General features: G+C 44.4%; 1 protein-coding gene and 1 long non-coding RNA gene across 2 annotated transcripts in view; both read left to right on the top strand.

Annotated features, from left to right (window-relative positions):
• LOC308471240 overlaps positions 1 to 27,605 on the top strand; it is a 213,737-nt gene that overhangs the window by 120,183 nt on the left and 65,949 nt on the right. The window lies entirely within an intron of this gene.
• SCN8A (sodium voltage-gated channel alpha subunit 8) overlaps positions 1 to 27,605 on the top strand; it is a 109,974-nt gene that overhangs the window by 16,420 nt on the left and 65,949 nt on the right. Inside the window, exons 2-6 of the mRNA XM_080994336.1 lie at positions 10,659 to 10,988; positions 21,479 to 21,598; positions 23,361 to 23,449; positions 24,338 to 24,466; positions 26,726 to 26,817. Of these exons, the coding sequence (XP_080850462.1) occupies positions 10,713 to 10,988; positions 21,479 to 21,598; positions 23,361 to 23,449; positions 24,338 to 24,466; positions 26,726 to 26,817 (706 nt within the window). The 5' untranslated portion in view covers positions 10,659 to 10,712. The remainder of the gene's footprint in view (positions 1 to 10,658; positions 10,989 to 21,478; positions 21,599 to 23,360; positions 23,450 to 24,337; positions 24,467 to 26,725; positions 26,818 to 27,605) is intronic.

The raw sequence follows: 27,605 nt of genomic DNA, 5'->3' as shown, positions 1-27,605 counted from the left end.
TATATATATATAGGCCTATTCCGACCTCTTTTTCTGAATGGTGTCTGCTCGTGCGGCGCAGAAAAAGCAATTGGGTTCCAGAAATTCATTGTGCGATTTTGAAAATATAACTGATAGAATTCTGCAGGAAGGGGCATTAGTGTGTGAAAACAGTCCAGATCCAATGATCCACAGATGGTGGAGGCATCCGGCACCACCCTGGCACCTAGGCATGCATCCTTATTTGGTCGTAAGTGGTTGAAAGCCAGGTGCAAAATGTGCCTGGCACCTGGCTGATTTTGAACACTGGATTAGAGATAAAGTATGAATGATAGGACGTGGGTGGTGCTGTGGGTTAAACCACAGAGCCTAGGACTTGCCAATCAGAAGGTCGGCAGTTCGAATCCCCGCGACGGGGTGAGCTCCTGTTGCTCTGTCCCTGATCCTGTCAACCTAGCAATTCCAAAGCATTTCAAAGTGCAAGTAGATAAATAGGTACCGCTCCAGTGGGAAGGTAAACGGCGTTTCCGTGCGCTGCTCTGGTTCGCCAGAAGCGACTTAGTCATGCTGGCCACATGACCCGGAAGCTGTATGCCGGCTCCCTCGGCCAATAAAGCGAGATGAGCGCCGCAACCCCAGAATCGGCCACGACTGGACCTAATAGTCAGGGGTCCCTTTACCTTTACCTTTATGAATGATAGTGGCACATTCACAGGGCCGGCCCAAGACCCTTTGGTGCCTGAGGCAAGAAGTGCCACCGATGCTTCCCCCCTTTCTCAGATCTAGGACCACACCCCGGTGGAGTGGGTGTAGTATGTCACTTGAGGTGGGTTAACTCAGGTCACCCCTTGGTGTGCCAGCCATGCTAGTGCAGCAAGCTAGCTTAGGGCTGCAGGGCACACCTTTCTAGCCCTTTTTTGCCCCTCAGAATTTGCTGCCTGAGGCAGCTGCCATACTCTGCCCCATGGGAGGGCTGGCCCTGCAAATCCGTGATCCCCAGGAGACATTGTAGACGAGAGGGTCCTGTCCATTGATAGCGTTTCACTGATTTCAGCAAAGCCTGGCATTCTCAATATCATGTCCCAGGGTTGCTGCACTAGGGATGTATGCTGAAAATGGCTTTGTGTGCAGGAAGTCACAGGTTCAATATCTGGCATCCCCCAATCAGTGTAAACAGCACTGAGACAGATGGACCGATGGTCTGACTCACTATAAGGCAACTTCCTATGATTCTTATAACTGTTCAAGTACAGTACAAAGGTATGCACCCAGATTGGAGTTGTATATACAGTAACTAGAAGGTTAGATGCTCTGTTGGTTTGTTGCACAAGGCCAGGTACTATCTGGCACAGAGATTAGCACCTCTAGAATCTTGGATGTCCAAGTTTCAAGTCCTTGTCATTGCAACCCCTCAAAGCATCCCCCCCAAAAAAAATCTGTCCCTTTTTTATCTGCCTTTCTGCTGTTGACAGTTCCTGTGATATTTGAAAACCTGAATGATAGAAACAGATTATATTATGAAGAACTGAGGAGATGTATGCAAATATCCTTAATCTGCATAATATATCACGATCACACAGTACTGTGTATAACCAAAATGCAACAGGACAAAAGACAGATGGAAGGGAAGTCCTGAGCAATGATGCAGTAGATGAACACTTACTATTTATGCCTAAGCGCTGTAACAGCCTCTGCTTTACTGGCCACAGCAAGGAATAAGGTAGCAGGAGTAGGAATTAAAGAACTGGATCAAGTTCTGAGAGAGGCTATGCTCCGACAATCTTTTGTTCAGACGCACTCTTTCAGACTTCTTTTTAATTTGCCCAATGCTTTCCTGACTAATAATAATAATAATAATAATACTCCACCAATCATTTACTGTGACTGTTCTGTCATTTAAATGTATTATTTCTGGTGTTGTTGCATACTAATTTTTTGCTTTTTGTACATTGCTTAGATATTTTATAGCGTGAGCAGTTTATAAATCTTCTGAAATAAATAAATAACATAAAGAGCCAGTGTGGTGTAGTGGTTCAGAGCGGTGGACCCGTAATCTGGTGCACCGGGTTCGATTCCCTGCTCCTCCACATGCAGCTGCTGGGTAACCTTGGGCTAGTCACACTTCTCTGAAGTCTCTCAGCCCCACTCACCTCACAGAGTGTTTGTTGTGGGGGAGGAAGGGAAAGGAGAATGTTAGCCACTTTGAGACTCCTTCGGGTAGTGATAAAGCAGGATATCAAATCCAAACTCTTCTTCTTCTCTTGTGGTACAGTCAAGTGGGGAAAAGAGTGCAAAAATGCTGATCCATTGGCAGGAACATCATAATTCCACTTACAGGTATGCAAAGCTTTGCATAAGCACCCACACCATTAGAAGTGTGCACCTTGATGTTCCTTGCACTAGCTGCTTGCGCAAGAATAATAATAATAATAATAATAATAATTTATTATTTATACCCCGCCCATCTGGCTGGGTTTCCCCAGCCACTCTGGGCGGCTTCCAAAAGAATATTAAAATACTATGATACATCAAACATTAAAAGCTTCCCTAAACAGGGCTGCCTTCAGGTGTCTTCTAAAAGTCTGGTAGTTGTTGTTCTCTTTGACATCTGGTGGGAGGGCGTTCCACAGGGAGGGCGCCACTACCGAGAAGGCCCTCTGCCTGGTTCCCTGTAAGAAGAACCACCCTTTGGGCAGTGAAATTTTAAATGTCACACTCTACAATTCATAAATCAATTCACTCAATAATCAATGCAAAATGAAACATTTGCAACAATCTGATTTTATCAACCAACATTTCTTTGGCATTCCAGATATTATGTTCTCTGATAAGTGTTTTTATTGGAATCTGCAGGGGACAGAGAGAAATCTTAGGCCATGAAGCAAATGATGTTGGTACTGATATCAGCAGGCAATTTCTCCGTGTGTGTGAGGAATGTTTAAAAAAATCCAGGGAGCAAGAGATGAGAGGCTTCATCCTTGAGATCAAGGGGCAGGTGGTCACCAGAAAAAAAAGTGTTAGGATCACCACTGATGACCTGGCACCCATGCTGGTGGATGTGGGAGTTTGGGTGGCCAGCTTTGCAGAAGGAAGCCCTCAGTTTGGAGGGCTTATCAGGGGGCAGCCCTCTATCTTCTGTCTTTGCAAGGCTGCTTACGTAGTTTGAGTTCAGTTTCAAGATAAAGTGCAGTAGGAAGGGAGAGCAGGGAGGGCCTTAAATTTGCCCATCAACAGCCCCTGAACAGACACCAGATTGAAGAGCCACACAGGGTGCCTGGTTCAGCTTCCATGCTATAGAAAGATGCATTGAATTTCTATTTTATACTAATTTTATGCAAATACACATACATACACATTCTCTTTTTTGGGGTGATGTGTAAACAAGCACTAGTTAACTATCGAAGCTGTGCAATGTGGTGGCCACTAGTTTAGACTGTTTGAAAAGAGAACAAAGACAAATTCATTGAATACAATACTACAACAGTAGGAGAGGAAAACAACCTTTGAGTCTTGCTGCTGGGCTTCCTGGAGGCAACTGGTTGATTACACTGCTGTTCAGCTCAGTTTCTGCTTTCTGGCGTCCCATAGGCATACTGCCTCCGCCCATGGAATTGGAATATAGCCATTGGGTCTGATAGCTTTATTGTCCATGAACTGGTCTAATCTTCTAAGAGTCCCATGAGTCACTGAAACGTGTGCGCTTAGCCCAGATGTGCTGTCCTTATACTACCAGTGCTCCCCAGGGAATGGGATTCCACATTCTTGCTCCCTTGCTGGATAGCATTGCGGGCAAATTTCCTTTCTTCATTTCTTCTTAAAGCCCATCTTAAGCCTTTTTGAATCCATTGTTTTCTCTCTGTGGGAACAGTGAACAACTTGCTTTCCTCCTTCTTTCTGACATCCTTTGAAATATTTATGTCTCGTCAGCATATGTCCTTCTTTCCGCCATTTTATTTTCGCAAGACTGAAACCTTAGATTCCCAGTTCCTTTAAGGCTGCTGTCACAGAACCTGCCTTCCAGACCTTGCCTCAGAACTCCCTCTCTCCTAGCCTTCCTGAAGTGCCCAGATGTTTGCTTTTTAAACCTCCCAGAGGTTTAGCCAAATTTTACAGTCTTCGTTCATAGTGCAGACTCCTTCCTCTGGTCCCCCATTATCTGATTATTCAGTTTCTTTTATTTCCTTTCTAGGTGAACAGTTTGGTTGTTGGGGTAGCGATCAGGAGGAGATATGCAACACCTTACCATCGACTCAGGGCAAGGACAGCTGCAAGATAAATTAAAATGTGAGCAGCACATTTTCAAAATGTTCCCATTTCAAAGCTGCTGTTTGGGTAGCAGGACCAGGAAGGACACAGTTAGAAAAAGTTGCTAACCCAGGCATACACCATTGATATGGGCCACTTCCTTATTTGGCTAGCATTGGTCACCACCACCCAAATGGCTACATTTTACTTGGAATTAAGAAATGCTGTTCAAACGTCACTGGGACTGGACCCCTAGGGGGTAACGGCTCTTTATTTTAACATAGTAATGCAGGGCTTTCCAAACTGTGCTCCATGAACTTTCAGGGGCCTGTAAGCTTCTTTCACACTATGTCAGTAAAAACTGAATTAAAGATTACACAGCATCTAGCACAGCACATTACAATTGCTACACCAGGCAGAGAAATCTTTTAGTGATCTGTTAAGACCCTCAGCAATTTTCAAGTGGTCTGTGGTGTTGTGGAGTTTGGAAATCCCTGAAGTTAGTGGGTTTATTTTCCTTGTGTCAAACCCCTTTGTTTTCCTTATGTCCAATGGATTGTTCAATCTGTTCACTCCAATGAAAACTTGTAAGCACGTGTGTGGCCATAACGGATACTCACTGTGGGTTGAGCAACTTCCACTCATGATGAATGAACCAGATTCCCCGTCTGAAAGGACAAGTCCCCACAATTGCACAAAGGACACTGTCATGTAAGAGCGATTCCCCCTTGCTTCACAGCAACCAAGAGGCATTGTGGTTCAAGTATTTGTAGCTCCTCCTAGCGTGGGTTCCACACTTAGGTAGCATGAGGGGTTTCCCCCTCCCCATCAAAGGCTGTAGCAAGAATCTCTGTGTGTTCTTGAGATGGATCTTTGACCCATGGTTAGGGAATATTCCAGCTCTGCATTGAGGAAATGATGTGTGCCCAAGGAGTTCCCCTGGACCCTCGTGAGTCTTCTCCAGTATTTACTTTATCCCTTTACTTGGGGTTTTCTTGAGTAAATCCCAAGAATTCCATCATCGCTTTCCATTTCATTTGTGCCCGTCAAAATAACCGTGGAGTAGATTGAAGACTCCTGCAGCTATAAGGCTCATAAAGTGGCCCTATGCAGTGCCATAATATCACACAAGATTTATTTTATGTGTTTATTAAATTTGTATACCATCCTTCATCCAGAGATCTCAGGGGCAGTTCACAACATAAAAATACAAGATAAAAACTTTGGTCAATGACTGGGGTTGGGGTTTTTTGCAGGGAACGGGCATTTAGATTACAGCAAGGGCAAAGGCCTCTTTAAACCTCTCCTTCCCCAGTGTCAAAAGCAATCCACTGTCTGGGAGTAAATAGGGACAGCAGATTTTGAGGGTGGGAGTCAGTCTCTATAAAATTTGATGGCTAGGCTACAATTGGTTTATTGGTTTGTGGTTGTTCTTAATTTTATTATATACTTTGTGGTTTTTATATTGTGATTTTATGTTGTGAACTGCCCTGAAATCTATGGATGAAGGGTGATGTTGTTGTTGTTGTTGTTGTCATAAATTTCTCATAAGGACCTGCACTTTTTAAAATGGCTTGTCCCATTCATTTCCTTGCATTGTGTATCTGTGTAGTGTTGGAAATTGATTATAGGATTAAACCTCCCTATCTCCTGGGAGACATTGAGAATCTCAGGTGGCGGAATGGTCCTGCAGGGCATAGTTGACCTGATTAGAGTTCTGCTAGTGTGGCCTTGGGCAAAATCGCTCTTCCTTTCTCTATGATTGCTTGCTCTGTTGGCTTTATAAGGTTGGAGGTGAGGTTTATCGGTGATGCTATAATTGCAGATGAAACGTGCTTCAACTGACTGGTATTGCATGCTTGCTCTGGATAAACTGCAGAAGTAAATATTTCACTGTCTCATGCTTAGCACTATCAGCCAATTAAAGAAGTTTTGGTTGATTAATCAAATGATGTTTAACTGATTAATCTATTAATAAGGCAAATTTAAACACATGGGCATATTACCAAAACCTCATTATAGATGCTTTTTTTAATATGCCAAAGGAGCTAATGGAAAAGAAGAAGAAAGCTGCCATTCTTTGTTAGATGGGACTGGCCATCTTTCCTTTTTTTTTTGTTATCTGTTACAGTAACAAACCAGAGCTAAGATATCCTTAAAGCAAACAGGCAAGGCCTTCGCAGCCTTATCAAATAAAATTACTCCCTCTGATGAATCAAGAAAAACTTTAGCCAGCTGATCTGCCAGTTAAAGGCTGCAGCCTTACTCGTTTTGCAGTTGTGTGTCCTCAGACAGTCCAATATGCAGCACCTCTTCACACAACCATTTGCTTAAGGGGTTGTTGTATTGCTTCCAGCCTTCCTCAGTGTGGCATCTCCTCACAACAGCCCTGTGAGGTAGGTAAGGCTAGAAGATGGTGACTTGCCCAAGGTCATCTAGTGAGCTTCATGGCTGAGTGGGGATTTCAGCCTGGGTTATCCCAGCAGTCTGCTCACTACACTACAGTAATAAACTCCTGTTAAGGTGGTGTTAAGCTTTGGTGTCTTCAGTGGCGCCGGAGCTGAGAGGGGTAAGGAAGGCAAACTAGACCTCTTAATGATGGTGATGACTGACTCCATGCGGCTATAGCTGCATCGTAATGATTTGGCCCCGTAGGGGATTGTTGGCTTCAAGGAATATGTTGAGTCATCATTCCTTATTCAAGGGGTCCTTGCTAGCCAGTTGTTTTCTGCTGTAAGAAGTGTACGTGAAAAAGCATTTTGTGTTTGTATGTGCCTTTCTCTTATTTGCCGAATATATCTGTATCGTCTCTGTTTGTTTCTACAAGTTAGTCCCTCTGTGTCTGGTGCACGAAGCAACGGGATTATTTCTGCACCTAAAAAAAACCTCTGCCCATCCAGCAGTTAGACGGCTCCCTTAAGTGCCAAAGCTCGTGTGCTCTGTTGTATTTCAGTCTGCAGTGCTGCAGTGCCGTTGCATCAGTGCACAGCTTCTAGAATTCCACTCCCCTTCCTTCGGAGCGAAAAGCTCTGAATCGTCAGTCCTGAATCACGGTTTCATTCTCCTTCCTGTTTCTCCGGCAAAGGTGTCAAACTACAGAGAAAGGGGGGACGGGACTCTGCTTGTGCATCTCTGTGTGTGTTTGTTCTACATAGGAGCACCAGATGCAGACAAACTCTGTTTTTCTGACTCACACTTATTATTTGGTCTGACAGCACGTCATACCTGGTTGGCGGCCTCTTTGCTGGGGACACTGTGCAGTCCCTGCAGAATGCAAACTTATTTCTCTAGACTCATCCTTCAAACAAATATGTCTTTGTTTGCTTTTCATGATGCCTGCCAAAAAGAAGAAGTTTTCTTAGTAGCATCTCTGTTTTTAAAATCTTACGTATTTTCTTACTGGCAGTGGAATTTGGTCGGCTTTTGGAGGGGGGTGGAAGGAGAAGGTTTGCATTAAATTCAGTTTGATTTTAAAAAACACCTACCGGTAGTTTTGGCTTCATATGCATAGGTCCCTATTGAGATCAGACATAGGGTTGCCAACTGATCAGTAAAAAGCCTGAACTGCTCTTGTCCTTGGAGCAGAAACCTTATCTGCAGAAATCGGCAGCAGATGAAGTTTTTTGCTGCATGAAGATAAGGATTATCATCTTCTGCTCATGTCTGCAAGATCAGCCTGCTGTTAACCCCAACCTGTGCAGTTAAGGCATAGAAACAAGCATTCTTTTTTAATGGCAACCCTAGAAAAGGTATTCAGCTAGCCACTTCTCTCCCCGCCCCCCCCCAGTAAATACTTGCATGTAATACATAATACAGGAGGTTTCAACAACGCAGGAGGTTGTTGCATTCAGGTTTTGCCTGGTACTGTATGGATGCCGAATAGTGAGAATTATTTGCCATCTATCCATCTTTTTTGGCATGGCCCTTCTTTCCCTGATTTCCAAGGCTTGTAAACTCAGCATCCCTCTTGCACCCAAAGCAAGATGCAGGTCCCTAGACTAGAGCTGGGGAACCTGTGGCCTCTAGATGTTGTTGGACATTCTTGGCCATTGGCCATGCTGGCTGCAGCTGGTGGGAGCCGGAGTCTTTAATGATGTTTGGAGGACCATAGTTTCCCCATGCCTGCCCTAGCCAACAAACTAAAATCTTTTAAAGGTTAAAAATCAAAGCATTACTGGTCCAAATTTTACCTGGGACACATGGTTTCTTTTACCTGGATACTCTGATCTTAACACCAATACTTGTGGCTTCCAATGGCATGAGTAATATGAAGAGATTGTGTGGCTTTTTGTGGCCTTGTGTGAACAGTATTGTACTGTTCAAGGGAGAAGTGAAAAAGAAGGTGCTGAGTTAGGATAATCTGCTAGTTTAAAATGCTAGCTGAATCTGTGGGTGGCAGAGATTGATTTCTTGCTTAGCGGCCTATAGGATTTCAGGCAGGCAGCTTGACGGAAAGGGAAGAGGAGAAATATACTAGAGCAAATCAGCCAACATTTGAAGATATTTCATATAGATATGGGTTCCTCCTCAGTCCCCATCTCCATCAAACTCACTAATCCCTGAAATGTATTTTAACATTGGCATTCAGAAAAGCTCCATCACATGCAGATGTTAGCATGTGGTGCATGTGCATTTGTGTCAGGGCCAAAAATTGTATCCTCCTGCCATTACTTCAACATAAAAGTAATAAGAATAATGTTTAAACCATTGATTGACATACATTCGTGCCAAAATTATAGTGTTGGGGTTTTATTGTTCTAATGTTGTATCAAACATCATGGTAAGCCATAAACCATGGTTTACCGTGTATGAGTTGATCCCACCCTGATTTTTGCTGCCTGCTAGCACTGGAAGGAATCAAACCAAGGTCTTTGACTTAGAGTTACTTTTGAAAGAGGGATTGTGGTTTGTTTCATTTTCAGCAAACCATGATCTGAAGCCAAGGCTTGTTTTGGCTTACTGATTGTGCCTTGTTGGAGTGAAGCAAACCATGGTCATTGGTTTGAACGTAACACTAAGCCAGTGATCATGGTTTGTTTCCTCTGTGTACTAGCAGGGAGAAGCGAAACAACCCATGTAGGGGCATTCATAGTGAATCATTAACTGTGGTTTACAGTGATGGGCCACTGGTTTTGTGTGCTGAACTGTTGCATGCAAAGCTGAAGATGCCTACCTTAATATGCTTTAAAAAGAGATGGGTTCATGTGTGGAGCTTTGGTTAAATCTGACACAGTGGTGCTCAGTCTTTCTGCTTTCAGGGAAGTGTTTCCAAATTGAGGACCACACAGGCATTTGCCATGGAACTCCTGTGCATTGTGGTGAATTCTGGGGCATGCTTGATTCATGTTGGACTCTGGTTAAGCTTGTTGGGCCCATACAACTGGGACTACAACACAGAACATTGCTAATCCTACCTTGTAGCTAGACACTGTCCTGGAAGATCAGGGTAACTTGTCCATCAGTAGGCATCTTCTTATTAAGGAATCTGCTCTTGCAAACTTTGCCATGTTTCTCTTCAGGCATTAGCGGTTCTTAGAGAAACACCAGTGAACTTTTGGCATCACAAAATGAAGCTGTTCAGAAGGAAAACAGTAATAGGAGGACCATAGGATTTAAAAGTTCTGGAGTGGTTGGCCAGTCTTAATATTAAAAGGCTGTCTCCAGAAGAGGTAGAGTTGTCAGGGTAGTACTAAGTATCATAAAATACAGTAAGTAGTAGAGAGTTCATCCATGTTATCTGCCATTTTACATGAGTTCTATAATGGACCAGTGAACTTGACAACCTTAAGTAGTTTAAGACAGGGATGGGGAACCTGTGGCCCTCAAGATGCTCTTGAACTACAGCTCTTATAATCTCTGAGCATTAACCATGTTGCCTGGGGCTGATGGGAGTTGGAGTCCCAGAACCGCGCTAGGCCCCGAGACAGTCCCAACGGTCGTCTGGCCTTGTGTGACCTTCTCGTGGCCGCTCATCCTCCCCTCGTGAGCAGGAGGCCAAAGACAGCAATGATAAGAGAGGGGAGAGAGGGGGGAAACAGGTGGGTGAGGAAGGGGTTAGCAGCACGGAGGGTGAGGGAGGGAGGTGCAGGATGGTGGTGGAGGTGCCCCAGTGTTGATGGTGGGGTGTCTGGGTTTTTGATCCCCGGAATATGGCAACCCTCAACAACATCCAATGGGTACCATGTCAGCTAGCTCTGGTTTAAGTGAGATACTTGGGAAATGTGTTGAGCTCATTGTCTCAGGCAGCTTTGTTTAACGCTCCCCTTGAGAAGATGCAAATGGTGAATGGTAAAACCAATGCAACAGTTGTGGTATCTCAGTGGGGATGTGGCTCAACAAGACTCATTCATTCTTCCCTCCAAAAATACTCAATTCACCCACCAGTATGTTGAGGATTTGACTTGTGACCGTCTGTCCTATTCTCTCCTCTACAGAGCTGACCTATCCCGGGCGCATCATAACTAAATAAGTTTCTGCAGGATGAAAAAATGGCAGGGCGGCTGCTTGCACCACCAGGCCCTGATAGTTTTCGACCTTTCACTCCGGAATCTCTGGCTAACATCGAGAAGCGCATCGCAGAAGATAAGAAGAAGAAGCGCCCTAAGCAAGACAGCAGTCACAGAGACGACGACGAAGAGAGCAAACCAAAACCAAACAGTGACCTGGAGGCAGGGAAGAATTTGCCTTTCATCTATGGGGATATCCCAAAAGGCCTGGTTGCTGTGCCACTGGAGGACTTTGACCCTTTCTATTTGACGCAGAAAGTGAGTCACCAAGACCCAGCCTATTAAAAACTCAAGTCTTTTTTGTCCCCAGGAGGAATTACAGGTTTGGGGTGGCAAGAGTCTCTTGCTGCATATGAAAGGGGGCCTTTTTCTGTGGGCTTTTCAAATACGAATCTTCTCTTCATTTTTTTCAGGTTTGGGGAAGAAATGTGTCTGATCGTTTGTTGGGGTAGCTGATAGCTCTGCAAAATCTGCACACAGCTCGACACGTAGCTTAAGCAATTCTGGAAGTCAGCACATCTAGTAGGGAGGAGGCAGATAAATAAGAGGGGGGAGTGGCAACAGATACTGAGAAAAGGAGTGGCAGTCAGTCCATCTCAGTCACAAAAGAGAAAAACCATGGTGTTTTAGGTCCGGTGTCTCCCAGGCCAATTAGCACCATTTGGAGACTTGTCTTCTATCCATGGTGACTTTTAAAAATTCGTCTTGGACAGAGATGAAATGTATCTAGACCTGACAAAGAGATAGGTGTGGTGTGCCACCATATAATCCAGAACCTGACTTACTTAATTGCATCAAATGCTCCCGAAAGGTTATTGGATCTGGGTTTGTGGTAGTGATGGGACATTTCCTTCATCCTTTCACTGCCTCAGTGTACCATTTAGACTAATAAAAGACCATCACCACCATCACATATTGAGCATAAGCCTCAAAGTGGTTGTGGGACTTGACAGCCCGATTCCCTCTAAAGTGGAAGGGGGTGGGTCTTAAAACTTTGCCATAATGCTTTGCGTGGAAAATTAATGATGCACATTGAAAGTCCTTCCATTTTACTTTACCTAATATACTCTTAACAGTTTTGTTATGCTCTCAGTCAAGAAAGCAAAAGAGCTTGTTTCACAACCGGCTCCTATGTTGTGCTTCCTTTAACTATATGTACAACTGGTACCATAAATGGAGGTGGTTGTGTGATAACCAATAGCCTGCTCAAAAGCATGAGCCTTTTGCATTTTATGAAGCCCCTGCCAATGAGCATAAGAAGAACTCTGCTAGATCAGGCCAAGAGTCCATCTAGTCCCTCTTGACCTCTCATGGAGGGGGCACATGAAGAAGGGCCTCAGATGCTTATTGCAAGCCAGGGAGCCAAGTGGGCTCCACAAAGCAGGAGAGGGCATTCAGATGATCATGTCAGTGGCCCAAGCCATCCAGATGTTCCACAAGTTGGCCAGGGTTTCAACAGGAGCACCAGTCATATCAGCAGGGAAATCTCCCAAGGTTGTCTGAAAACCAATTGGAGCCATCAGCTTCTGAGGTAGACCATCCTCATAGGTCCCCTGCCTCTGCAGAGGTAGAAGGATGCTGAGAGCCTAAATCTCAACAGGAAGTGACCTGACCATGACAAGGGACTGTTGTCAATAACCCCCACTTTCAGATCACCCTCTTCCTGCCCAGCTGAGAAAACAAGGTCCGCATATGTTGGGCCAATGACATGTTGGGTCATCATGGCAGCCATGAAGTCTTTAGCCATGGCAGAGCTAATGGCTTCAGCATGGATGTTGAAGTTCCCCAACACTAGCAATCTGGGAGTCCTCAACACTCCCTCCAAGACCAGCTCTGTCAGCTCAGGCAGGGATACTTCTGGGCAGTCAGGTGGGTGGTAAACCAGCAGAATCCCTAAAGGTAAAGGTAAAGGGACCCCTGACCATTGGGTCCAGTCGTGACCGACTCTGGGGTTGCGGCGCTCATCTCGCTTTACTGGCTGAGGGAGCCGGCATACAGCTTCCAGGTCATGTGGCCAGCATGACTAAGCCGCTTCTGGCGATCCACAGCAGCACACGGAAACGCCGTTTACCTTCCCGCTGGAGTGGTACCTATTTATCTACTTGCACTTTGATGTGCTTTTGAACTGCTAGGTTGGCAGGAGCAGGGACCGAGCAACGGGAGCTCACCCCACTGCGGGGATTCGAACCGCCAACCTTCTGATTGGCAAGTCCTAGGCTCTGTGGTTTAACCCATAGTGCCACCCGTATCCCTAGCAGAATCCCTAATATGTCCCAATTACCAACACCAGGAACAAACACTCTGGATCCCCACCCAACTGGCCAGAAAGCCTGGAGACAGAGATGGCATCTCAGCAACTCCCCATCCCCAGCCCTCAAGTCTGCCCTGGAGCTGTACCAAGGAGCCAGCACCAACTCCACCCTGCTCAACCACCCACGTCTCAGGAATATAGATCAGATCAGCCTCCTTATCCACAATCACATCATGGGTGAGGCAGGACCAACCTAACATTGAACAGCCACAGACCCCAGGGCTGGCTGATAGGACAGCCACAATTCCTCAGGTTGAAGGGAGGTCTGGCACATGGCACAGTCACCAACTCCCTGTGCCACGTGTCCCTTACCAGACATGTCCCACCCACTTGCCCAGAACCACTGCATTTGGGGTGCCAACTGCTTTCCCTAGTTGCTCTCTTCCCAGGCACATTTTACCTCCCTTATTTTGAAAACTCCAAATTAAAAGCGTACAAGTTAAAAAGCACTTAAACAATTTAGGGCAAGCCAATCTCCATAGAAGATGATGTTCTGGGGGTGGACCTTGTCCTTGCTTCCCCCCCCCCCAAAGCTGCTCCCCAAAAAGGGGGTGACCCTCTGCTGGCCAAAGGTTCCAAAAGGGCAATTCCAGCAGCTATGAAGGGGAGCCAGGTGAACAGCTCACCTCCTCCACTGATGGTCTCTAGCTCCTGCTACCTCTGAGAGTGAAGCGTCCGTTCTCCCAAAACCGGAGGTAGTGCAGGAGGTATTGTGCAGACTTTAACTAGGTTAGATTAGGCTGGGTGCAAAACAGATTTCATCGCGCACCAAGGGATTCTGGGACTCAGAAACTCCGTGACTGTTCTCCCTTTGAAAATATGATTTATTTGGATCTGCCTTCGGCGGTAAGCAAAATGCCCAGGCCGCTGGCAAGGAAAAGACCTTTTAAGATGAAGAGGCACCTTGGGTGGTAGCTAGCTGAGGACTGACGTGAATTTCCAGGGTCCAGTCAGTGTGGAGGGGAAGGAAGGAGATTTCCTCTGGGGGCGATGTCCCTTTCAGCGAGCAGGAGGAAAACAGCAGGCAGGCAGAAGGTGAGGCTGCCTGAGTCTGCAGTTGTACGGCTGTTCAGGGACAACACAAGCTTGCGCTTTCAGGTTTAGAATGGTTGGGCCTGCGAGTGGCAGGGGGAGGCAGGAGACATGGCTGCTGTGAGGATCTTTTGAGCACCAATGTCTGGATTTGGTAGGCCGTTGTGAGAACAGGGTGGAGGCAGCTAGAGATGGGTTGTGGGTCTGTTGCAACGGGGCTCTTGTATGAGCTGGGTAAACAGTTAAATACTGGGAGGTATTTCCAGACCCTCCAACTACCCCTGTTTTCCTAGGACAGTCTCGGATTTACAGAAGCCATCCCAGTTTCTGATTCGATCCCAGAATGTCCCACTTTTCCTTAGGACGTCCCTATTTTCATTGGAGAAATGTTGGAGGGTATGGAGTTATCCAACCCCCGAGCCATCTGAAGGCAGCCCTGTAGGGGGAAGTATTTTAAAATGTTTTATTGTGTTTTCATATATGTGGGGAGCTTCCCAGAGTGGCTGGGGCAATTCACGGGTTATAAACAGTAAAATAAGAATAAAAGTACCGTATTTTTTGCTCTATAAGACTCACTTTTTTCCTCCTAAAAAGTAAGGGGAAATGTGTGTGCGTCTTATGGAGCGAATGCAGGCTGCACAGCTATCCCAGAAGCCAGAACAACAAGAGGGATCGCTGTTTTCACTGTGCAGCGATCCCTCTTGCTGTTCTGGCTTCTGGGATTCAGAATATTTTTTTTTCTTGTTTTCCTCCTCCAAAAACTAGGTGCGTCTTATGGTCTGGTGCGTCTTATAGAGTGAAAAATGCGGTAATAAAGACTAGGATGTTCCTATTTTCATTGGAGAAATGTTGGAGGGCATGCATTTCTTTTTTGCCTGCATGACAGTTTTACTGCACACAGCACAGCAACAACTTAGTACCACACCCTCTTGATGGTGGCTTTGATAGAAGCCTTGGAGGCTGTTTTGGCAGGTATGCGGGGGTCAGCTGAGCTAAGAGGTGCTGTTTGCAAAGCCAAACGCATACCAGGAAATGCAGGATTTCTTTTGTGTACAGCACTGGGCACCTTTAGGTGCCCCCACCACCCATCCAGTGGTGCAAGCCCGAGTGTGTGAAAGGCTGTACTGAAGAAAGCCCTTTATGTTCCCCAGAGAAGGCTTCCCATTTAGAAATATGTGGGAGGCCTCTGGCAGCGCATCTTGTGTGCTGTGCAGAGAACAACATGACTGCTTAGAAGGTTGGGTCTTTTTCTTTTTCTTTTTAGAAATAGTGAGCTACAGACATCACTGGAAATGTTTTTGATGAACAGTTTCTCCCCCAACTTCCTGTTCTGTATAGCGAGGCCTTGTGCATCTTCCCACAAACCCTGGAATGGCACATTTCCTGATTCCATTGTGTTTTACCAGAAAGGATGTGCATTACTTCTCCAAATAACCAGTGGTTCAAGATCATCCCAAAAATCCATTTAAAACACACACACACACACCCCCCTCTCTGAATCATCAAAAGCAGCGGTTCTGCTTGAACAACTGGAATGTTGCCATGTTTTTTTTTTAATGCCAGCTTCTAGCGTATGAAAAGCAGTCCTGGCTCTTTCTTTTTAATGCCAGCCAGAGAGCTAAGTGCAGAGGCGTGGCCTGACTGGCACCAGAATTGGAGGATGGCACCTGTCTCTGCCTTATCCCCCAATACTTAGGGAAGATGGCAGTGTTTCTTTATTCCAATGAACCTCATCACAACTGTAAGACACAGAGTCATCAACTGAAGGCCAAAACCAGGCCAAAGCTTAGTGGCAGAGCTTCTTTATGAAAGTCCCAGATTCAATCTCAAGCATTTCTAGATTATTATTATTATTTATTGAATTTATATACCACCCTGTACTGGGAGGTCTCAGGGCGCTTCACAGAAGAAAATCAAAATATAAAACCACAAAACATACAATCAAAATAAAAACAACAACCCAATAACACCCCCCAATAGGCCTAGGAAAGCTCTTTTGCTGAAACCAGCAAGCTATCTTAGCCAGCAGTGCAACCTTTTCATCTAGATGGACCAATTGTCGTGACTTAGTATAATGCAGATCTCTGTTTTGGAATGTTTCCCTGCTGATGCAAAAAACCCCACAGCTACAACATCCTTGTTAGGTGGTCACCCAGTTTTTGTTTAAAAAGGGGGAGTCCACTACCTTCCAAGGAATCCTGTTCCTCTCACCGCCCCCAGCCTTTTCCCTTTCCCTTTTCCTTTGCTATGACTTCCATTTTACAGGTTCGGTAAGCAAGATGAATTGGCATCTTGGTAAACCCAGGGGTTTTGCTTGGGCTGCTGCTCTATATGTTATTGGCATCCCCATTGGGAGCTCCTCAGCTCCTGGTCAAATACTTAATTAGAACTCACTGCATCAGTTGCTGCCCCTGCCAAGCAAATGCCCCCCATATGGACCACTGGCAGAGAAACTCACTACATGACAGCCCCAGCTCTAGACAGTGATCTGCACTAATTCAGTATAACGTGGAACAGAGACACTTGCCATGGAGATGCGAGTCTTAAATATAGACCAGCTCATTGAGAACATTTTCCCAGGTGTCCCCAGTCCAAGTTTCAATTTTTCTCTGGGGGGTGATAATTGATTTTCAGATTGTCATTCTTTCCCTTGGTCTCTTCCCTTGGTCTTGTTGAGAATGTCTGTGTACTAGTGATATTCACTAGGAGCTGTGGTCTAAACCACTGAGCCTAGGGCTTGCTAATCAGAAGGTCGGCGGTTCGAATCCCCGCAACGGGGTGAGCTCCCGTTGTTCGGTCCCAGCTCCTGCCAACCTAGCAGTTCAAAAGCACGTCAAAGTGCAAGTAGATAAATAGGTACCGCTCCGGCGGGAAGGCAAATGGCATTTCTGTGCGCTGCTCTGGTTTTGCCAGAAGCGGCTTAGTCATGCTGGCCATATGACCCAGAAAAACTGTCTGCAGACAAACGTTGGCTCCCTCGGCCATTAAAGCGAGATGAGTGCCGCAACCCCAGAGTCGTTCGCGACTGGACTTAACTAACAGGGGTCCTTTACCTTTACCTTTACAGGTAAAGGTAAACAGGTAAATGATTGGCACCACTGTGTTTTTCTCATGTTTTGAATTTGTTAGAGACCATCCCTCAGCACAGTGCATCTTGACACCCAGTGTCTACAGAATGTCCCTAGGGCACAGGAGAATTTTATTGTCCTAGCCAAAGGGAAGCTGTGCTGTACTTGGGAAAGACTAATTTGTTGTTGTTGTTTAGTCGTTTAGTCGTGCCCGACTCTTCGTGACCCCACGGACCAGAGCACGCCAGGCACTTCTGTCTTCCACTTCCTCCCGCAGTTTGGTCAAACTCATGCTGGTAGCTTCGAAGACACTATCCAACCATCTCGTCCTCTGTCGTCCCCTTCTCCTTGTGCCCTCCATCTTTCCCAACATCAGGATCTTTTCCAGGGAGTCTTCTCTTCTGATGAGGTGGCCAAAGTATTGGAGCCTCAGCTTCACGATCTGTCCTTCCAATGAGCACTCAGGGCTGATTTCCTCCAGAATGGATAGGTTTGATCTTCTTGCAGTCCATGGGACTCTCAAGAGTCTCCTCCAGCACCATAATTCAAAAGCATCAATTCTTCGGCGATCAGCCTTCTTTATGGTCCAGCTCTCACTTCCATACATCACTACTGGGAAAACCATAGCTTTTACTATACGGACCTTTGTTGGCAAGGTGATGTCTCTACTTTTTAAGATGCTGTCTAGGTTTGTCATTGTGGGAAAGACTAATAACATAGGATAAAAAAATCTGCAGGATCAGGCCAATAGTTCACCTAGTCAGCTTCCTTCCTGTTTTCACAGTAGCCAACCAGGTGCTTATGGGAAACCCATAAACAGGAGTTGAGGACAACAGCCCTCTCCCCACTTGTGTGCAGCAACTGGAGCTTGAGCATAACCATCAAGGCTTAGCCAGCTAGGAGAGGACTTAGAAACACCTTGCACCCTGCGCCAAGAGTGAATGGAACAGAAGCCAGTAAACTTGCTTTGTTTCAGAAATAAGCAAGCAAGGGACCTTGATCATTTGAACAAAATGGCGGACGTTATTCTGGTGTTCCCTGTCACTATTCTGAATGAGCAGGAACTGTACGGAGTACAGCCTTCCTTGGATTGCACCACTTCACATCCCAAGTAGTGAATTTGAATATTACCCCCTTATAGATAGCTTTCTATAGCCACGGAAAGCTAAGAGATGGGTGAGCTCAATTTTGAAACCGGATTGAACTGTTTGCTTTAAACTGGCTTCGTCCCCATACTTTAAAGTCTCTTAAATGTTGTAGAAGAGATTCACAGTGCAATCCTATGCATGTTTATTCAGAAGTCAAGCCGCAGTCCTATGCACGAGTACTCTCTTTTGTTTGTTGGTTTTGTGGTCACGCAGGATCCCATGCTGCCCATGCCTGGTTCATTTCAGAAGTGGTAATAATAATAATAATAATAATAATAATAATAATAATAATTTATTATTTATACCCCGCCCATCTGGCTGGGTTTCCCCAGCCACTCTGGGCGGCTCCCAACAGAATATTAAAAACACAATAAAACATCAAACATTATAAACTTCCCTAAACAGGGCTGCCTTCAGATGTCATCTAAAAGTCAGATAGTTGTTTATTTCCTTGACATCTGACAGGAGGGCATTCCACAGAGCGGGCGCCACTACTGAGAAGGCCCTCTTCCTGGTTCCCTGTAACCTTGCTTCTCGCAGTGAGGGAACCACCAGGAGGCTCTCAGAGCTGGACCTCAGTGTCTGGGCTGAACGATGGGGGTGGAGATGCTGCTTCAGGTATACTGGGCCACGGCTGTTTAGGGCTTTAAAGGTTAGCACCAACAGTGCCAAGGGACGCGGGTGGCGCTGTGGGTAAAACCTCAGCGCCTAGGACTTGCCGATCGCATGGTCGGCGGTTCGAATCCCCCCGGTGGGGTGTGCTCCCGTCGTTCAGTCCCAGCGCCTGCCAACCTAGCAGTTCGAAAGCACCCCCGGGTGCAAGTAGATAAATAGGGACCGCTTACCAGCGGGTAGGTAAACGGCGTTCCGTGTGCTGCGCTGGCTCACCAGATGCAGCTTGTCACACTGGCCACGTGACCCGGAAGTGTCTGCGGACAGCGCTGGCTCCCAGCCTATAGAGTGAGATGAGCGCACAACCCTAGAGTATGTCAAGACTGGCCCGTATGGGCAGGGGTACCTTTACCAACAGTTTGGTTAACCTGTGGGCCCATCTAAGGAGCCTCTCTTCTGAGCACAGTAGTCTCCTCACTGGGATTGTGACTAGGAGGACCAGGGTCCTTTGAGCGTTGCTGCCTTTTTCTGGAATTATCTCTATAGGGAAACCTTTTAGGCCCACTATCTGTTAGCACGTAGGAGCCCATTTAAGACTTTTGCGGTTTCGATAGATGTTTTTAATAGCCAGCAGGGGTGCTTGCTACATGCCATGTCTTTTCTTGGGTTTAGCTGTTTGATTTTATTGTGGGAGGTTTTTTTAAATGTTCAGGACTTTCAGGTGATCGTTTAAAAAAACTACAGATATCCGACAACAGGTCAAAATTAAAAATGAACCAACAAATGGGGGTGGGGGTGGAAGCACTGGAGCACCTGTCAACAACCCACATGGAAATTCCAAGACGTTTCAAAGTCTGGTTTCTTCCGCCGCATTCCTACCTTCCTTATTTTACTGTAGAAGTTCAGGAAATGGGCAAAGGGTTGGTGCCTGACCTGTTTTGCTTCCGAGGTTTCTATCTAAGCAGGCATTTGACGTTATTATAGTCATTGTTAACAAGAACTATAGTTGTTTTACAGTTACCTGTTTTGAAACTGCTGAAATGAGTTGCCTTGATTTTATTTCCATTTTGACGCTGTTACGTACTTGGCCGTAGTTGGCATCCATCTGTCTTGGGAGACAATGGAGGAGTGCACCTTTGGGGGTGAAGTCAATCTCAAACCAGGCAAGATAAAAAGAGAGGTTTCAGGGAGGAGAAAGTTAGAGGAAAGGGAGAGGAGATAGACAGAGTTGCTTTGGGTGTATGGCAGGAGGAACTTGAGGTCTAGATCCCTGAAAGATGAAAGAAGGCTGGAGAAACCAAGGGAAGGCAGAAAATGAGTGTACTGGTCTTCATTTGTCCATAAGGACTAGTATGTTTCATATGGACAAAAGAATAGAAAGTGGGGTAAGATGGTTAATTAAGTTCTATGGGATGATACCCTACATTATCTTACACTTGCTTCAAACACTCTCACAAAATGTATAGAGGTATTTCTGTATCTCATTTATTAGACTTCTGCATTGGGTTCGCATGCAGTTGGTCCTTTGAGTTTCCTTTGGGAAAGAAAGGTAGTGGTCTGTATAGAAAAAGTAATGGACAGGGAAGGAGCCTGGAGTCACTGGTAGAACATGTGGTTTACATGCAGAAGGTCCCAGATGCAAATTATATCATTTCCAGATAGGGCTGGGGAAAGGCTCCTAAACTCATGGAGAATCACTTTCTTGTCAGTGTAAACTGATGGTCTGATGTGGTATAAGACGGCTTCTTAGGTTTGTGTGCTACATTTCATTGAGACTTAAGCAAAAAGGCCTTTGCCAGATAGTGCTCGTGGCCTCTAACATATGTCCGTCTTACAGAGGTAGCATCCTATGCATATTTTAAAATGGGGCTTTATCTGTTGAACATGTTACATGTTGTTGTTGTTTCACACATTTTTCATGAAAGTCAACTAGCACCGCTTTGGACAACTTCTTAACGAAGGCTTGGGTTTTCATTCTTTCTTTTGTGACTTTGTGAAAAGTCAAAACAGCATGAAAACACAACCCTTTATTAAGAAGTTTTCTCTTTGTTGATTTGATAAATATTTGGCTTTTATGTTAGATGTGTGTGTGGTCTTTCAATACTAGAAACAATAAATGACTAGGTAATGTACAAAATGTTTTAAATAGTTATTTGGGCTGTGTACAGTTTTGTCTACAAACCATAAAATATAAAATTAAGACATGGATATAAAACCAAAACCAGTACAATTCTCTGCACATCTACTCAGAAGTAAGTCCCACTGAAATCAATGAGCCTGACTTTCAGGTAAGTGTGTACAGTGATTGCAAACTTCATTTATGTATTTGTTCTAAAAGTACTACTAACTTTCTGTATTTATTTATCTGCCACATTTCAGCTCTAAAAGTTCCCACAAAGCTGCTTATGACAAACAATGAAACACAACAATATGAACATCAGACATATGAATGCGGTTTTAAAGCTAACCCAAAATACTGGTTTCAAGTTATGGTTAGATTGTATATGTGTGTGTGTGTTTTCCGCTGAGAGGTATATGTGCATAATTTTTTCTTTCTCTCTCTCTCTTTCTCTGCAGACCTTTGTAGTACTAAACAGAGGCAAAACACTCTTCCGATTTAGTGCCACGCCTGCCTTGTACATTTTAAGTCCTTTTAATCTGTTTAGGAGAATAGCTATTAAAATTTTGATACATTCATATCCTTTTTTATGGTAATATCGGTTGTCCCTTCTGTAGTCACGTTTCCTGGTATGTAGGGTTGCTGTGCTGACTAAAAATATATGGATTGGGTTTATGGCCCATGACGCATCAATGTTTTTGGTTTTTTTACCCAAACAGTCAGGGGACACCCAAAAAATGTCTGGATCCCTGGATGATCAACTAAAGAAAGACACTTTATTTGGAATTACATTGTTACAGAATTAAATGGGGTGGGTGTATGTATATGCATTTGTGACACAAAAGGTTTGGATTGCTAAGGGTTGTTCATTGTGTGCCAGGAGTTGTGTGCCTGCACAGGCATTTGCTGGCACCCAGCGAATTCCTGCCCTGTACCCCTGCGCTGAAATTAGCACGTTTAGGTGATTCCGCACCCCTATTTCAACAAACCAATGCACTTTTTAATGCCCCTGCCTTCACTTCCTTGGGATATTGGACTGAAAAGTTGACTATAAAATATTAGGAAATACAAACCTAAAGGTAAAGGCAAAGGAACCCCTGACCGTTAAGTCCAGTCGTGGACGACTCTGGGTTGCGCTGTTCATCTCGCTTTACTGGCCAAGAGAGCCAGCATTTGTCCTCAAACAGCTTCCGGGTCATGTGGCCAGCATGACTAAGCCGCTTCTGGCAAAGCAGAGCAGCGCACAGAAACGCCGTTTACCTTCCCTCCGGAGTGGTACCTATTTATCTACTTGCACTTTGACATGCTTTTGAACTACTAAGTTGGCAGGAGCTGGGACTGAGCAACGGAAGCTCACCCCGTCACGGGGATTCGAACTGCTGACCTTCTGATTGGCAAGCTCTAGGCTCAGTGGTTTAGACCACAGCGCCACCCACATTGAGAACCTAGAAGGCTCTTATTTATGCATCAGCTTTTCTCTGCTTGCATTACAGTTTTACAGCCTTGACATTAGGTGCTAAGTAGTGATGTGTGTCTAATGTTCAAAGGTGAAAGGGGATGTTTTCGTTTTAATGCTTTAATAGTAGATTCAGGCTGTATTCTCACAAGAAATTTAAATCAGCTTGGAATGCGAATGTGAAACCAAAATGGGCCAGAATAAACATCAAGTTTGAAATCCCTCACATCTACGTTCTATCATGCATTCACATTCAATAGAGACTCAAGATGATTTATTATTCCTCATGTATGCAAGCATTTTAAGCATATACATATGTTTTACAATAAGCACACAGAGACTTGAATTAGATTCTTTCAGATCTTCTTTACTGCAATCACTATTAATTAATATCAATTTCTTGTATCCACTGTGAGACTTTATGATTCAACACTTGAGAGTCCATAATCTGCACCCAGTATTTGGAACAGTGTGGCTCTTGACTAGAGTTAGACCCAGTTCAGGGGCAACATCCGAGAAGAACGAGCTATATGCCAACTTTCTCCTTCCTCCCCTCTCTGCTTTCCTCTTCACCTCACATGCACAGCTTCAGCAAATCTCTTGTTTTCTTAAACCACAGTTTCCCATTACGTCCTAATTGAGAAACTGTGGTTTAAGAACTTCCTCCAAATCAGGATATTAAACCAGGTATATATACCACTCATATTTAGATGAATAGTAGGACAGTCCACTGCAGCCGCAAACACCTGCTGAAAAACTGTTGCAGTGGTAATTGCTGATGATATTGTTTTCCGATTTAATTCAGTAAGGTTCAGCGGGAGTTTAATGGGATGAAATGAATATGTGATTTCTTACGTTTCATGCTTCCTTGACTTTATTCTACAGTATTTAGCATGATCATTATGTGCACTATTTTGACGAACTGTGTGTTCATGACTTTTAGTAACCCACCAGAGTGGTCGAAACAGGTGGAGTAAGTAGCAATTCATTTGTTTGTTTTGTGGGTGGTGGTGTAAATCTTGCTTAATTCTTTAAAGTGATGGTGGCCCCTCTTTTTTTGGAAAGTATGCTAGGCAGCAAGTTCACAGTATGCTATAATTTGCTGCAAGTTGGCACTTCAGGTTTTTCCTTAAAAATTGAACTTGGATCAATCAGACTTTGAAATGTCTGTCAAAACCTGTGAAAATATGTATTAGAATGTTTAATAATCTAATAGTCTATTCCAAAACCTATCTGTAGTCTAGAAACCAACTATGTTCTTGGTATGAGCTTTCATGTGCATGCACACTTCTTCAGATACCATGTGCATGCACATAAAAGCTCATACCAAGAACAAACTTAGTTGGTCTCTAAGGTGCTACTGGACAATTTAAATATATATATATATATATATATATATATATATATATATATATATTTCTACTGTGTCAGACCAACACGGCTACCTACCTGAATCTATCTGCAGTCTGTGATTGGCCAGAATATCTGTGACTGCATTCCCATATCATGGTAACTGTAGTTTTAATGTTTTACTGTGGACATGCTGCATGTAGATAGCTCCTGCTCTGCTCTGCTCCTAGCACGTGTGGGTGCAACAAACTACAAGCCCTGGCTAAGCATTATATCCAAACCAGGTGTTTTTGTTTCACTCCATGCAAGCCATGATGTGAGGCCAGCTATTAATTATGCATCACAATGAATTGTGCACTGAGCCACTGTGAGCAGAAATCCCACCAACTCTTAAATAAATCCGAATCTAATATTTTAATGTGCAACATTGGCCATCTCTCTTAATGAAGACATTGCTGCATATTCTAAACTGTATTCTGTTTTCCTCCACTGCTTTTCCCTGTTCTGATAGGTACACATTCACTGGTATATATACATTTGAATCACTTGTGAAAATTATTGCAAGAGGCTTCTGCATAGACGGCTTCACTTTTCTCCGTGACCCATGGAACTGGCTAGACTTCAGTGTCATCATGATGGCGTAAGTTACGTATTGTGCTCCTTTTCGTGTCTAGATAACTGTATATGTTAGTGGAAGGAGAAGGAGAAGCAGGCTGCAAAGGAAGTCCAGGAAGGTGACAAAGCAACTGGGCCCTTTGATCATTCCTGACTAATCACTGGTAAACTCGTACATTGGATATGAAATTCTTCAGGACCGAAAACCTTTCCTGTAAAACAGCTAAACATTTTTGGACTGCTCTCCATTGATAATCATTTTTGTAATTGTTCTAAATTAGTCTTGAGCTGAAGGTTTCAGCACAAAATGGAAAGCTAGGAATATCCTTAGGAACTTGAATCCTGGCTCTGCTTCAGGGCACTGTTTTCCAACTGATCAGCAAGGAGGAATGAACGAGCAGGCTTGTCTACAAAAGGCAGTTTGTTTGCTCGCTCTTGTTCAGCCTATATTTACATCTTTTGACTGGGACAGTTTGCCTTTTCAGATCTGATAAACTATGAACAGCCCAGCTAGAGAGAGAATTCAGATATGCCTTTTCAAGTGTATATCACATTTGGCTGGTGTATCTATTGTTTTTTTCAAATGTTTTACTTAACTCAGTAGAAGCAACCCCCCCCCCCAAAAAAAAACCCTGGGCATGGTGCAGTTATCATATTTACATCCATGATATTGGCTCAAAAAACTGAAAAGGAACTGGAGAGACAATTTTTGCAATGTGTCCAGAGTGCCTAATTTCAGGAATGATGGTCTACCCTTCTAAAACTCTGGCTGAATTCTTGGACATTGGGCAAGTGTTTCAGACAATGTGTTTGCCTATAGTATGAATCATGATAAGCAGAAAGGAAAGGTTCACAAGTAGATTGATTATGTGCACTTGTACAGGCAAACGGAGCAACAAATTGGGTTGTTCTGCAAATGATCTTTTGGTATACAAATATCATTTTTATACTAAATCTGTTGGAGCCCTGAGAATTCCAGTCATTTTCAGTCCTTGCACAGCCTGGGGATAAATTAACCAAGATGGCAAATGTCAACCTTGAAATTATGGCCAGGTCCTTTTTAACAATTTCAGCATTAAAACACTGTGAACTAACTTCTTATGTATCCTTTTCTGTGGAGCTGACTCTAGTGGGGAAGTGAAGGAGGAAACAAGAAAGTAGAGGTTTGGGTTAGGCAACCTGTTTGGGATTGAGGGCCACATTGTTTTGTAGGGGAAGTGGGGAGCACATGTCAGTGGTGGCTGATAGAGCCAAAGTTCTGTATAGGAAAATGGAGGGGGTTGCATGGGCACAGGGGGCTGCATGGAGCCCACAGACCGCAGGTTGCTCACCTGTGTTCAAGGTAAATCACAGAGCTTAGCAGTACTTTTCCAGCAGACAGAGATGTCCTTCTGCTTTGGCGATCACTCGTAGCCGAGTAAGATTGTCTTCCATGAACACGGTCTTAACAGTGAGTCCGTAAGTGACTGTGGAGGCCAATTCTGGATCCACACGTCTTTCACAGTGGGGACATAGGTTTGAGGACGGGAGTTGATCATGGTGAGGGTTTGCCAAACGTGCCTTCCTCTCAGCATGTTTCTCCCTTTCGTCCTGAGTTTGAGCATCTTCAAAGTCCATGACACCTTTAGTAAAGGCTGTTCCCCAATTGGAGCGCTCGCAAGCTAGTGTTTGGCCAAGGACATGTTGGTACCATTGAAGCAGAAAATCCAAGTGCCATCCCCCCACAGTTGACAATTTCCTGCCCTTTAATGGAACTCTAAAATGTGCCTCTCTCAGGAGACCTCTTCCTCCCTACTCTTGTTTTGAAATCACAAATGGGAAGCATAGCTGAAGAAGAAGCCCTGTGATAATGGAGACGTCTAAAACTGTTTCATTTGCAACCTTAGATTTGTTTCTTTTTTTCTTTTTTCATGCCACTTCCAAAGCAGTTTACAATGTGAATGCTGTTCCCCGCCCCCAACTGAACGTTACACTTTTATTTTATTTTTATTTTTGAAAGCTAGGTAACCCCAATCGGTGCCATTAACTCTGGTTTAATTCTGCAGGTATATAACAGAGTTTGTAAACCTAGGCAATGTTTCAGCTCTGCGCACCTTCAGGGTACTGAGAGCTTTGAAAACTATTTCTGTAATTCCAGGTAAGGCTGTTGGTGTTAGGTGTTGGGTCGCAGCTCCCTGTGAGTGATGTATTGCTGTCTGTAGTTGTTGTTTTACTTCCCCCATTCCCGTTTTTCGTGTGTGTTATTGTCATTGTGTCTCTTTGTGTGTGACCTCCCTCGTTGCAGATATGTCACAGAGTTTGTGGACCTTGGGAATGTGTCAGCCTTGAGAACTTTCAGAGTTCTCCGAGCTTTGAAAACTATCTCTGTCATTCCAGGTGAGAAATGCTTCTATACACGCGCCTTGCATTTCCCCTCCCTTGCCTTCCTGGTCACTTGCCTTTTCAAAAATGGCCCTGGCACATTTTTGATAGGCCTTGCATTCTGCATGAAGTGTAGTGTTTACAACAGTGTAAACAGACAGATACAGCAATACAGCAATAATGCACTTCAGTCAATTCCCCTAAGTACTATAACTGGTGCGAAACAAAGAACTTAAATTTCCCTTTCAGAACTCCTACACATTGTCATTTCGACTTTTGGGAACTTGGACATAGCCCATGAAATCTCAAACCCAGACCAGTTGAGGACTCTGCAACAATATTTCCCAACATCACCCACGCTGTGCAAATTGCATGGTTATACTTATTTTTTAGAAAAAAGGGAGGTTTGTCTGTATACAACGAAAGTATCAGTTGTTGCCAGTTATGGCACTAGGTGACATTGCGAAACTGCTTGTCTTTTTAAATATGTAAATTTTGAAGTGAGGGAGCTTAGCATGGCAGCTCCCATAAGACAGTCCCGAGAAGAATAAAAAAAAAAAAAAATGCAGCTGTGTTGATCCATTTTACAATTGCACACACACATAGCAGCAGTACACAGCATAACCCCCAGTTTATTAGGATCAGCATGACTATGCTTAGTTTCCTGGAAGTGAGCTCCACTGAGCTCGGTGGTGCTGTACCACTGACCGCATAGCTTCAACTTCTTAAAACACATGCTTTTTTGTGTTTCTGCTTTCAAAACAAAAGAGCTTCAGTCAGCTGAAGGGCAACTTTTTAATTGC

This window comes from Podarcis pityusensis, assembly GCF_964106645.2.
Source record: "Podarcis pityusensis genome assembly, chromosome: 2".
Lineage (NCBI taxonomy): Eukaryota > Metazoa > Chordata > Lepidosauria > Squamata > Lacertidae > Podarcis > Podarcis pityusensis.
Note: the sequence above shows the minus strand (reverse complement) of the source record. Positions and strands in the feature narration are given on the sequence as shown.